General features: G+C 43.7%; 1 protein-coding gene across 1 annotated transcript in view; it reads left to right on the top strand.

The window, feature by feature from the left end:
- The first annotated feature begins 4,255 nt into the window (after positions 1-4,255).
- Positions 4,256-13,245, top strand: part of NSFL1C (NSFL1 cofactor) — a 30,725-nt gene continuing 21,735 nt past the window's right edge. The window contains exon 1 of the mRNA XM_060771864.2: positions 4,256-4,438. Within this exon, the coding sequence (XP_060627847.1) occupies positions 4,337-4,438 (102 nt within the window). The 5' untranslated portion in view covers positions 4,256-4,336. The remainder of the gene's footprint in view (positions 4,439-13,245) is intronic.

Genomic DNA, 13,245 nt, shown 5'->3' with positions numbered 1-13,245 from the left:
CATATATACACACACATAAACACACACAAAACACATATACACAGACTGGGCCATAGCAAAGCGTGGCAGGGGACGGCTAGTTCTAGAATAACAAGAGTTGGAAGAGACTCCATGGGCCATCTAATCCAACTTCCAGCCAAGCAGGAAAAGCACAATCAAAGCATCCCTGACAGATGACTATTCAGCTTCTATTTAAAAATTTCTGAGGAAGGAGCTTCCACGAGTCTCTGAAGCAGAGAGTTCCACTGCTGAACAGCTCTCTTTATGGTCAGGAAGTTCTTCCTAATGTCCAGGTGGAATCTCTTCTCCTGTAATCTGAACCCATGGCTCCATTGATTCCTAGTCTCCAGGGCAGCAGAAAGGAAGCCTGCTCCCTCTTCCTAGTGACATCCTTTCACATATTTACACATGGCTCTCATGTCTCCTCTCAGTCTTCTCCTTTGCAGGCTAAAAAGACCCAGATCTTTAGGGTGCTCCTCGTAGTGTTGCCAAACATGACCCCCCACCACAATAAAAGATAGTTTATAATCATGGAAATCTTAGTTTTGCCAAGGACACCAGGCTGAAATGCAATGATTCTCAAACAAAAGGATACCAATGCCTTTTGTCTGAGACTAGCAAAAGGGGAAATGCCAAGTAAATAATATTTTATTTGTAAATAATATTTTTATATATATTTTATTTGATAAATAATATTCCACCTCAGACATCAGAAGAGCTGCAAGACTGGGAACAAACCACGAGAGTCAAGACGAAGATCCACCCAGAGGAAAAGTGTTCTTGCCATACATCAAGGGAACCACTGACCGCAGAGGGAAGCTGATGAGGAAACACAACATACAAACGATCTACAGACCCACCAAGAAAATCCAACAAATGCTCCGTTCAGCAGAGGACAAGAGGGATCCTCTCGCTTCTGCAGGAGTCTACCGTGTACCATGCAGCTGTGGACAAGTCTACAGAGGGACCACCAAATGCAGCACCATTGCCCAAACATGAATCAAGGAACATGAAAGGCACTGCAGACTACTTCAACCAGAGAAATCAGCCATAGCAGAGCACCTGATGAACCAACCTGGACACAGCAGATTATTTGAGAAATGCTGGACCACTCTCACAACCACCATGTCAGACTACACAGAGAAGCCACTGAAATACACAGGCATGTGGACAATTTCAACAGAAAGGAGGAAACTATAAAAATGAACAAAATTTGGCTACCAGTATTAAAAAAACTCTAAAATTACAACAGCAAAACAACAGAGAGGAAACAATTTGGGACATCTAATCACCTCTAAAAAAGATTGCCCCAGGCACTGCCAGGCCATCAAATGCTAATGAAGGTGGTCAGTTGAAACATTCACACCTAGCTCCAACAGACAAGAGTCCTTTGTCCCACCCTGGTCATTCCACAGATATATAAACCCATTTTCCTAGTTCCAACAGACCTCACAACCTCTGAGGATGCTTGCCATAGATGCAGGTGAAACGTCAGGAGAGAATGCCTCTGGAACATGGCCATATAGCCTGAAAAAACTTACAACAACCCAATATTTTATAACATTGCTGTTATTTCTGAAATCCTGCCTCGAAATGGTGCCCCATGATGCCTGGATGGACCTTGGCTGCTTGTATGGACTTTGTATCAAGCTTCATGGGCTCTGAAAGACCAAGACAGATCTTACCCCAACCCGCATGTTCCCTTTCTGCATATGCCCCATTTATGATATGTATGTATGTCTATATAAAATATTAAGGAAGATGACCGCTTCATGAACTATGCCCAGCATCTCAGGATCCAGGTGTTGCAAGACTTCCTGCGTTATCATTCCTAAACAATGGACTTTGCAAAGACTCTTAAGCATGGAGAATAAGTAAATAACCCCTTTCCCTGGGCTTTGGGGGTCTTTTGACCAGACCACCTAAGGCAGGGGTCCTCAAACTTTTTAAACAGAGGGCCAGGTCACAGTCCCTCAAACTGTTGGAGGGCCGGATTATAATTTGTAAAAATAAAATAAAAAAAATGAATGAATTCCTATGCACACTTCTTATTTGTAGTGCAAAAACACTTAAAAACAATACAATAATTAAAATAAAGAACAATTTTAACAAATATAAACTTATTAGTATTTCAATGGGAAGTGTGGGCCTGCTTTTGACTGATGAGATAGAATTGTTGTTGTTGTTGTGTTGTTGTTGTTGTTGTGAACCCCTTCATCAAATTTTCACCCCCGTGGACACCCCAGGATCCTTATTTTCTTTCCTTCTTGCATGTTCCCTGCTTCACTTGCCCTGTATTTTACTATTTTGTTAATTTGTTTTTTATTGTTTTTATTGTTTTTATTATTTTATTATTTTTACTATTTTACTAATTCATTATTTTGTTGCTTTGCTATTTTATTATTTTTACTATTTCGTTATTTTGTCATTTTATTGTTTTGCTACTTTATTGTTATATTATGTTATTTTAGTTATTTTATATTCATACTAGCCGTCCCCTGCCACGCGTTGCTGTGGCCCAGACTGTGTATATGTGTTTTGTGTGCGTATATATGTGTGTATGTGTGTGTAAATATCTGTGTATATATGTGTGTTTGCATATATATATATATGTGGGTGTATATGTGTTTGTGTGTGTGTGTGTGTATTTGTGTGTTTTAGGAGCCCCCGGTGGCGCAGTGGGTAAAAGTGCTGATATGCTGTCGTACGCTGGGCCTGTGCATCACACTGTAGACAGGACATAAATTCTGTGTGCCCAACAGGATGCCGGGGCTGCCTCTGATTAAAGGCCCTTGTACCTCCCCAAAACAAAGTTCTTAAAGTAAGTCTAACAAAGTTTTTTATTGATGAAAACAAACAGGTATTTCAAGGCTTTCTTAACAGTCTATTGGCTCTTGCAATCTTGTTCACTGGGAACAGGCACTATCTTCATAACTGTGTACTAACTAATGGGGAAATCCTTAACTACTAATCTGGGCAGTCTGTACTTGCCTCTGTAGGCGTGGAGTCCCTGCACCCAGTACCAACTGCGTCTGGCTTCCGTGAGCGACCCTTGCCAAGCAGAGCTTTGTAGACTTCCAGGGGAAAAGAAGGAGTTCAGGTTGCTCTGATGGCTGGCTGAAGTCCCTCAGCAAAGGAGCTGTAAGGCTGCAAAATCCTCAGCCAAGCTGTGGGCCTTTTCTCCCCGGTCAAGCTGTAGGGCTGAATAACCCCGGCCAAGCTGTAGAACTGTATGTCTCCTGGCCGAGCCGTAGAAGATGAAGCTTTCTACAGGAGCTCTTGGTTTTATGTCCTGTGCGAAAGGCTTCTCTGTGAGAACTGACTAAAAAAGGCTCCTATTCCCTCCAAAACTCAAAAAGGGGTGGGACCAGGGAACCTAACTATAATTGACAGGTGGCTTGCCCTATGATTGCAGCCAAAAGAAGCCACTTATCTGCAGATTCCCTGAAACTTAGGACTATAACAAACATTCAATGCAAAGCAAACAAAATTGGAGCTCCTGGTACAGTTGTACCTGCACAGCTGAGCTGCTGAGCTTGTTGACCGAAAGGTCGCAGGTTCGATTCCGGGAAGCGGCATGAGCTTCTGCTGTCAGCCCTAGCCTTTGCCAACCTTGCAGTTCGAAAACATGCAAATGTGAGAAGATCAATAGGTACCGGGTTGTTGTAGGTTTTTTCAGGCTAAATGAAAAAACCTGGTCTAGAGGCATTCTCTCCTGACGTTTCGCCTGCATCTATGGCAAGCATCCTCAGAGGTAGTGAGGGGGGGTGTCTATGGACATGACCTTGGAGATGTCTATGGACAACGCCGGCTCTTCAACTTAGAAATGGAGATGAGCACCACACCCCAGAGTCAGACATGACTGGACTTAATGTCAGGGGACAACCTTTACCTTTACTATTTTATTATTTTGTCATTTTATTGTTTTGCTACTTTATTATTTCATTATTTTTGGTTATTCCTGTTATTTTATATTCATATTTTTATTGTTTTATCATTTTATTGTTATTAAATTATTTTTACAATTTTAATTACTTTCTTATTGATTAATTAAGTAATTAAACTGCTAATATTTTTTTTAGCTGTAATAACAAGACAGAGGCGGCAGAGGCGCCAGAGAGAGGACTGAGGCGGGGAAACGGCGTCTCCAATCCGGCCTCCAGGTGGCGCTGTGGCGAGCCCTTGTTTCCAGCCGGACTAGTTTGAAACAAGGACGCAGCGCCGGCCACAAAACCGAGGAGCGGAAGTGCTTTGCAAGCCGGGCCGGAAGCGGGAAGAAGGCGAGCGGTGAGGCGGGAGCGGGGGGTCGGAGCGCTTTGGCGGTGCACCGGTCAAGATGGCGGATCGGGAGGAGGCGCTGCGGGAGTTCGTGGCCGTGACCGGGGCCGAGGAGGAGCGGGCGCGCTTCTTCCTGGAGTCTGCGGGCGGGGACCTGCAGGTAGGCCTCTCCCTCCCTCGCCCAGTCCCTTCTGGAGCCTCGGGCAGGCTTCCTCCAGGCTCGGAGAAGGGAGGCCCGGGGAAGGCCTCGAGGTGTGGAAGGAGGCCTTAGTGAGGAGGGCAGGAACAGAGATCCCACCTGCCTTGAAGACCAGTGGACTCTCGCTCCCTCCTCCCTCCCTCATGGCCATCTCTCGGGAGGGCTCTGATGGTGCCTTCCTTCCTGGAGGAGAAATAGAATAGAATAACTAGGTTCCTGTGGGTTTTTTCGGGCTATATGGCCATGTTGTAGAGGCATTTTCTCCTGACGTTTCGCCTGCATCTATGGCAAGCATCCTCAGAGGTTGTGAGGTCTGTTGGAAGTAGGAAAAAGGGGTTTATATATCTGTGGAATGACCAGGGTGGGACAAAGGACTCTTGTCTGCTGGAGCTAGGTGTGAATGTTTCAACTGACCACCTTGATTAGCATACAATGCGCTGACTGTGCCTGGAGCAAACTCTTCTTGAAAGGTAATTAAATGTCCCTGCCTGTTTCCTCTGCTGTTTTTGCTGTTGCAATTTTAGAGTTTTTTAATACTGGTAGCCAGATTTTGTTCATTTTCATGGTCTCCTCCTTTCTGTTGAAATTGTCCACATGCTTGTGGATTTCAGTGGCTTCTCTGTGTAGTCTGACATGGTGATTGTGAGAGTGGTCAGCATTTCTCAAATAATATGCTGTGTCCAGGTTGGTTCCTCGGGTGCTCTGCTATGGCTGATTTCTCTGGTTGAAGTAGTCTGCAGTGCCTTTCATGTTCCTTGATTCGTGTCTGGGCAATGCTGCTGCGTTTGGTGGCCCCTCTGTAGACTTGTCCACAGCTGCATGGTACACGGTAGACTCCTGCAGAGGTGAGAGGATCCCTCTTGTCCTTTGCTGAACGTAGCATTTGTTGGATTTTCTTGGAGGGGCTGTAGATTATTTGAATCTGTGAACCCCCTGTGAACCCCCTCCTCCAAGATGAACTGAACCACCTCAACTGGGCTCTACAGGCCAATGGAGACTCCACCTCAGACATCAGAAGAGCTGCAAGACCAAGAACAAGCCACAAGAGTAAAGATGAAGATCCACCTAGAGGAAAAGTGTTCCTGCCGTACATCAAGGGAACCACTGACCGCACAGGGAAGCTGATGAGGAAACACAACATGCAAACTATCTACAAACCCACCAAGAAAATCCAACAAAGGACAAGAGGGATCCTCTCACCTCTGAAGGAGTCTACCGTGTACCATGCAGCTGTGGACAAGAAGTCTACAGAGGGACCACCAAACGCAGCATTGCCCAAACACGACTCAAGGAACATGAAAGGCACAGCAGACGACTTCAACCAGAGAAGTCAGCCATAGCAGAGCACCTGATGAACCAGCCTGGACACAGCATATTATTTGAGAACACAGAAATGCTGGACCACACCAACAACCACCATGTCAGACTACACAGAGAAGCCATTGAAATCCACAAGCATGTGGACAATTTCAACAGAAAGAAGGAGAACATGAAAATGAACAAAATCTGGCTACCAGTATTAAAAAAACTCTAAAATTAAAACAGCACAACAGCAGAGAGGAAACAAACAAGGACATCTAATCACCTCTCAACAAAAGATTCCCCCAGGCTCAGCCAAGCCTTTCAATGCTAATGAAGTTGGTCAGTTAAAACATTCACACCTAGCTCCAGCAGAGAAGAGCTCTTTGCCCCACCCCAGCCATTCCACAGATATATAAACCAATTTTTCCTAGTTCCAACAGACCTCACTACCTCTGAGGATGCTTGCCATAGATGCAGGCGAAACGTCAGGAGAAAATGCCTCTAGAACATGGCCATATAGCCCGAAAAACCCCACAAGAACCTAGTGATTCCAGCCATGAAAGCCTTCGACAATACAGAATAGAATAACTTTATAGCAACAGTAAAAACTGACCACGGAACAACAGACTGGTTCAAGATTGGGAAAGGCGTACGGCAGGGTTGTATACTCTGCCCCAAGTTATTCAACATGTATGCAAAACACATCATGTGATGTGTGGGCTTGAGGAATGCAAGGCTGCGGTTAAAATTGCTGGAAGAAACATTAACCTTACATATGCAGATGATACCACTTTGATGGCCGAAAGCGAGGAGGAGCTGAGGAGCCTTCTAACCAAGGTGAAAGAATAAAGCGCAAAAGCCGGGTTGCAGCTAAACATAAAAAAAACCCAAGATTATTGCAACAAGGATGATTGACAACTGGAAAATAGAGGGAGAAAACGTGGAGGCAGTGACAGACTTTGTATTTCTAGGTGCAAAGATTACTGCAGACACAGACTCCAGCCAGGAAATCAGGAGACACTTCCTTCTTGGGAGGGGAGCAATGCCCAATCTCGATAAAATAGTAAAGAATTTATTTATTTCAGTTACTTCTACCCTGCCCTTCTCACCCCAGAGGGGACTCAGGGCGGCTTACAAAGGCACAATTCGATGCCGGCATCACATAACAGTAGTAAAACAATATAGCAGCAATTAACAGTCAAACAACAGTTCCTGCATTACAACAATAAAACCAATACAAACCCATTACTCCTCATTAACGGTCAGCGTTCGCCATCTCATAGTCTAAATAGTCTAAAGAATAGAGACATCACACTGGCAACGAAGATCCTCATAGTTAAAGCAATGGTATTTCCCGTAGTAACCTACGGATGTGAGCGCTGGACCATAAGGAAGGCTGAGTGAAGGAAGATAGACACTCTTGAACTGTGGTGCTGGAGGAAAATTCTGAGAGTACCTTAGACCACAAGAAGATCCAACCAGTCCATACTTCAGGAAATAAAGCCCGATTGCAGATGACACCACTCTGATGGTCGAAAGCGAGGAGGAGCTAAGGAGCCTTCTAATCAAGGTGAAAGAAGAAAGGGCAATAGCTGCGTTGCAGCTAAACATAAAAATAACCAAGATTATGGCAACATGAATGATTGACAACTGAAAAGTAGAGGGAGAAAACGTGGAGGCCGTGACAGATTTTGTATTTCTAGGTGCAAAGATGGCTGCAGACGCAGACTGCAGCCAGGGAAACCAGGAGACGTTTCTTCTTGGAAGGAGAGCAAGGACCAATCTTGATAGAATAGTAAAGAGTAGGGACATCACACTGGCAACGAAGATCCTAGTTAAAGCAATGGTATTTCCTGTAGTAACGTACGAATGTGAGAGCTGGACCTTAGGGAAGGCTGAGCGAAGGAAGAGAGATGCTTTTGAACTGTGGTGCTGGAGGAAAGTTCTGAGAGTGCCTTGGACTGCGAGAAGATCCAACCAGTCCATCCTCCAGGAAATAAAGCCCGACTGCTCATTGGAGGGAAGGATAGTAGATGCCAAGATGAAGGACTTTGGCCACATCATGAGAAGACAGGAAAGCTTAGAGAAGACAATTAGGCTGGGGAAAGTGGAAGGCAAGAGGAAGAGGGGCCAACCAAGGGCAAGATGGAGGGATGGTATCCTTGAAGGGACTGGATTGACCTTGAAGGAACTGGGGTGGTGACGGCTGACAGGGAGCTCTGGCATGAGCTGGTCCAAGAGGTCACGAAGAGTCAGAAGCGACTGAACGAAAGAACAACAAAAAAATGCCATTGCACAGGGAAATTAAATGCTTTCCTCAGCACAGGCCACAACACACCCACCCTTCCACAGTCCCACCACCACCACACAGCCCCCAATGCATCGTCAATGAGAAGTCACTGAGTTCAACATAGCCACAGCTCTAGGATAAAAGCTGTCTCTCAGTCTGTTTGTTATTACCTTTGTCACCCTGTAGTGTCTGCCAGATGGTAATCATTCAAAAAAAAAAAAAAAGCCGCGTGAGATGGATCCCCAAGAATGCTCTGAGCTGTCTTAAGGCTTTGGGACTTAACTCAGAATATCAAAGCGGATAATTAACAATATCTGCTTTCATCTGGGTCCACACTGCCATATAATCCAATTCAGTGTGGATGTTATAAAGCTGTGTAGAAGGGGCTTTATAAAGTTCCTCCAAGGAGGGGAGAAAGAGGGCAACCCATGAGCGCCTTCCAATCTATAGCCGCCATACAATGATGGTGATTACACAACCCACAGAGCCCCTCACCATCCCATAGCTAACCCTGCAAACAGAGCTATCTGACAAGAATAGGATCTGTTTGCAAGAGATAAGCTCACAGGATAATCTTTCACCATTATTGTCCAAAGAAAAGACTGGTTTCCTATCTGGACTGATGGAGGAGACAAGGTGTGATAGATGTAGGATACTGATGCACATTAAGGGGCTTTTTTGGTGCACTTTTGTTGGCAGTCATTACCTAGCCGCCACAGTTTAAAACTGGCTTCGAACTGCATTAAATGGCTAGTATAGATTGGGCTTTTGTCCCCTGCTTTCTATCAAACCTTTCTCCCTCCATCTCAACGTCTAAGATCCCAGTCTTTTCTTGCTGAGGATTATCCTGTGGGCTTATCTCTTCCAATCAGATTCCATTCTTTCTGTGTAGCTGTGCTTGTGGGGTTTGTTATGGGATGAGGAGGGACATTGCTTTCCTTGCTGCTGCCTCATAACCTCATCTTGGTCAGTCATTGTGTTTTGGTTCCTTTGATTAGGACAGTAGTTTTCAACCTGTGGTTCCCCAGGTGTTTTGGCCTACAACTCCCAGAAATCCCAGCCAGTTTATTAGATTTCTGGGAGTTGATGTCCAAAACATCCGGGGATGCACAGGTTGAGAATCACTGGATTAGGACCTTGGTCAGGAGTTGCAGGAAATTACTCCTTTATTCCTTCCATTACTCCTTTAAAATATCATTCATCCCCCGTGCTTCTGATAGCTAAACCAGTATTTCTCAAATAGTGGCTAAAGATAAGACAACACCAGCGGGAGCCCTAAGAGAGAGAAGGTAGTGGCACCAGAGCTCTTTGCTTAAGATTGGTGTGGTGAAGCTCAGCTTCATTCTCATGATTAAGACATTCTCCTTGCTACACGATCAGGATCTTGGGTGTTCACCACAGCTAGTGATAGGCTAGTGATCAGTGTGGCACAGCTCCTTGCTGCCTGGCAACTTGTGTTTCAGGAAGAACAGGTTTCCCTATGTGGTGCTCTTCCAGGGAGAATGGAGCTGTTCCTGTTCTTTAAGTGCTCCAGGCTGAGAGAGTCACTAAGGCAACTATTCAACTGGAATAGATTGCAGTGTGGACTCAGATAACCCAGTTCAAAGCTATTTTGTGGAATTTTATTCAGCTGTGTGGAAGGGGCCGTAGTGACTCTCTCTCAGTCTGGAGCACCTAAAGAACTGGAACAGCGCCATATTATGGGTTATATGGCTGTGTGGAAGGGCCCTAAGTCAATCAGTTTCACACAATTGGCGTCTTTTTGGAAAAGTCTGTAGCCATGGATTCTGCAACTATGCACTTTGACATACAGGGAGTTTTGGGAATTGTAATCCCAGGTTGGAGAAGACTGTTTAGACTCTTATATATTAAACTCAGATGATAAATATGACATGAGAGGCAGAGAATGATCTCACAAAGAAGTACATACCTTTCTGTTTGTCCTTATTTACTTCCTTCCTAAAAGGAGCAGAGTTTTCCCTCTTAATAGGGCTGGACTTTTTCACACACATCACAGAGGGAATCAAATGAAGACATTTGAGACCTCCAAGTGTAATGTATTCATGATCCAATGTGTATCTTAGAACATGTATCTTAGACACAGAGCAGTGGATTCAAACTATAGAAAAGGGGTTTTCTGGCTGTTAGAGCTGTTTGACTGTGGAATATCCTGCTGCCTTTGAGTGTGGTGGAGTCCACTTTTGTGGATGTTTTGATCAGAGGCTAGATAATCTGAAATGTTAAATGTAAAAGTGTGTTAAATGTCCTATTTTGAGCCATTATGAACTACGTGTTTTATATATTTAACCAGATTATAATTGTATTACTACTCGAACTCTTCACCTAAAAACTAACTAATTGGATTGATGTCCAGGATCAAAGGCATGGCTTGGATTTATTTCAAGAAAAATAATTTTGTAAGTAGCCAGTGACAAAACTAGCTACAAAACTTGATAACTAGTGAGTTGCAAAACTAGCCAGTTACAAAACGGTGCCAACCTTCTGAAATCAGACATGTTTGGTCCTGTTTTGGGAGGGATCACCTACAAAACCATAAAATTGGAAGAGAACTCAAAGTCTGTCCAATCCTGTTGTTGTTCCCTCCTGCCATACAGTAATAGACAAAGCCCTCTCAACAGATGGTTCTCAAAGCATCTTAGATATTCGCCCTATTCCTTCTGTTGAAAAGTCAGGGATCTCTGGCAAAAAAAGGTGGAGAGATGAAATCAAGTGACTATGTATGTCATAATAACAAAAAAGTAGAAAGAGCAATGGTAAGGGACGAATTGTAACACTGACTGTTGGTGCCTTGTTTTCCATTACCTAGATTATTGGCAAATGGAAGATGCTGGTTGATTGTAAAACTAGATTAGGGTTGCAGTCATCTAAGTCAATCCATCTAAATAATCAGCTAATTCACAAGAGTTTATGGGCCTGTTCACATTTTATCAAGGAGAAGTAGTGCTGCGCCTCACAGTGAAACCTGGCTTGCTTGTTTCTCCCCTTTCTAAATTTCCAGTAATCTTATATTTCAGATTTCCTTCACTCAGAGAATTGTGCCTTCATAGCCGCTTTTTACCTGGAAGTCCTATTGTGGGATTTTATTTTATTTTATTGGAGGTCTGTTGCAGTAGACTTCACAAACACCTGTGACTGGCTCTCCAGATTCTCTTTTCATCTTTGCCTTAAGTTCTATCATTTTATTTCACATGAGCAGAATTAGAAGAAATTCAGAGACAGAGCTTTTGCAGAGACACTCTCCTTGAGAGGAAAGGTTTCCTTAGGCATTCCAGAGTCTCATCTGCCTTTTTTTTTAGACTTAAGTCTTTAAGCCTTGCACATCCACACATTTTTATCTGACTATTCTGCATTTCCTATATTCATTGCGTTTTAATCCAGGATTAATGCAGACAGTATGATTACTAAGATATCTTCTCTTTCATCCTTATTGGAAACAAAACATCTTGGGAAACTTCTACTCACTTATGCGTATTCTCGTTTTTTGAATGAATCTCCTATTTGGGTTGTAGGTTTTTCGGGCTATATGGCCATGGTCTAGAGGCATTCTCTCCTGACGTTTCACCTGCATCTATGGCAAGCATCCTCAGAGGTAGTGAGGTCAGAGGATGCTTACCATAGATGCCGGCGAAACATCAGGAGAGAATGCCTCTAGACCATGGCCATAGAGCCCGAAAAAACCTACAACAACCCAGTGATTCCGGCCATAAAAGCCTTCGACAATACAATCTCCTCTTTGCCTCTTTTCTTTTCTGTTTACCATTATGTACCTTCAAAAATCTTCAAGCCTGACCTTGCTATTTTACGCAAGAGACACACAAGGGACACACCATTTGTATGTAATGGGATTTTTGATCATTTTAGTATTTGCGGGAGGTCTTGAAACTAAACCCCATAGGGGATACCAAGGGCCCATTGTAATTTTTTTTATAATTCCTTTGACCTTCAATCTTAAAGTGCAAAATATCCCCTTTTTTTGGTCACACCTGCAAATTACACTGTGTCTAATTCTATGCACTGCAGTTTAAGGGAGATGTTTACTCTTAAGCTGGAATGTGTTCAGAGGAAGGCAACAAAAATGATCAAGGATATGGAGAACAAGCCCTATGAAGAGCGTCTTAAAGAGCTGGGCATTTTTAACCTGCAGAAGAGAAGACTGAGAGGAGACATGATGAGGGCCATGGCTCAAGATGTGAGGGGGAGTCATAGGAAGGAGCGTGCAGGCTTGTTTTCTGCTGCCATGGAGACTAGGACGCCGAACAATGGCTTCAAACTACAGGAAAGGAGATTCTACCTGAACATTAGGAAAAACTTCCTAATGGGGAGAGCTGTTTGGCAGTGGAACTCTCTCCCCCGGAGTGTAATGGAGACTCCTTTGGAGGCTTTCAAACAGAGTCTGTCAGGGTGCTTTGAATGCAATTTTCCTGCTTCTTGTCAGGGGGTAGGACTAGATAATAATAAATAATAAATGTATTTATACCCCACCACCATGTCCCCAAAGGGGGACTCGGGGCCGCTTACATGAGGCCAAGCCCGATAATACAATTACAGTAAAATGAATGCAAAACTGCAAAAATAACAATGCAATAACATAAGTGAACATAAGAACAAAACAGAGCAGTGCAGAGCCCAGGAGGTCTCTTCCAACTCTAGCATTCTATTATTCTTCCTTTACTTTCGGTTTTGTCTATCTGTTTAGCTTGCGGGCAGTGGCCTGTTTAGTTTCATCGGTTTTCTGCACCTGATGTAGTTCAAACACTTTTACAGAGATAAAATGATATTGATGCCAGTGAGAGTTGGCAAGTCAGGAGACGGGCAGGTCCACTCTCCAGTTTAAATGATCTCCATGCATCTGGGTAAGGAATTAACTGGCCCTGCAAATAAGTTGCCCAATTTAGGCCAGGCTTATGGGAGGTGGAGGCCAGAACATCAGGCTGAAGATTGCCTTCCTGTACCTTGTACAGGGTGCAACAGCATAATTTTCTTTTTTCAAAACTTAATAAAACCCATTGTATGAATCAGAAAAAAAGTTTTTACAATATAGGCACACACCTACAGTTTTGTTTTATGTAGTTTTGAAGATCAAATTAGGTAGGTGACGTCTTCCATTCTCCGTATACTGAGTAAACCGATTTCTGGCATTTGTTGTGACTCTTGT

This window comes from Anolis sagrei, chromosome 4 (assembly GCF_037176765.1).
Source record: "Anolis sagrei isolate rAnoSag1 chromosome 4, rAnoSag1.mat, whole genome shotgun sequence".
NCBI lineage: Eukaryota > Metazoa > Chordata > Lepidosauria > Squamata > Dactyloidae > Anolis > Anolis sagrei.
The sequence above is the reverse complement of the archived record's forward strand: the minus strand, read 5'-3'. Positions and strand labels throughout refer to the sequence as shown.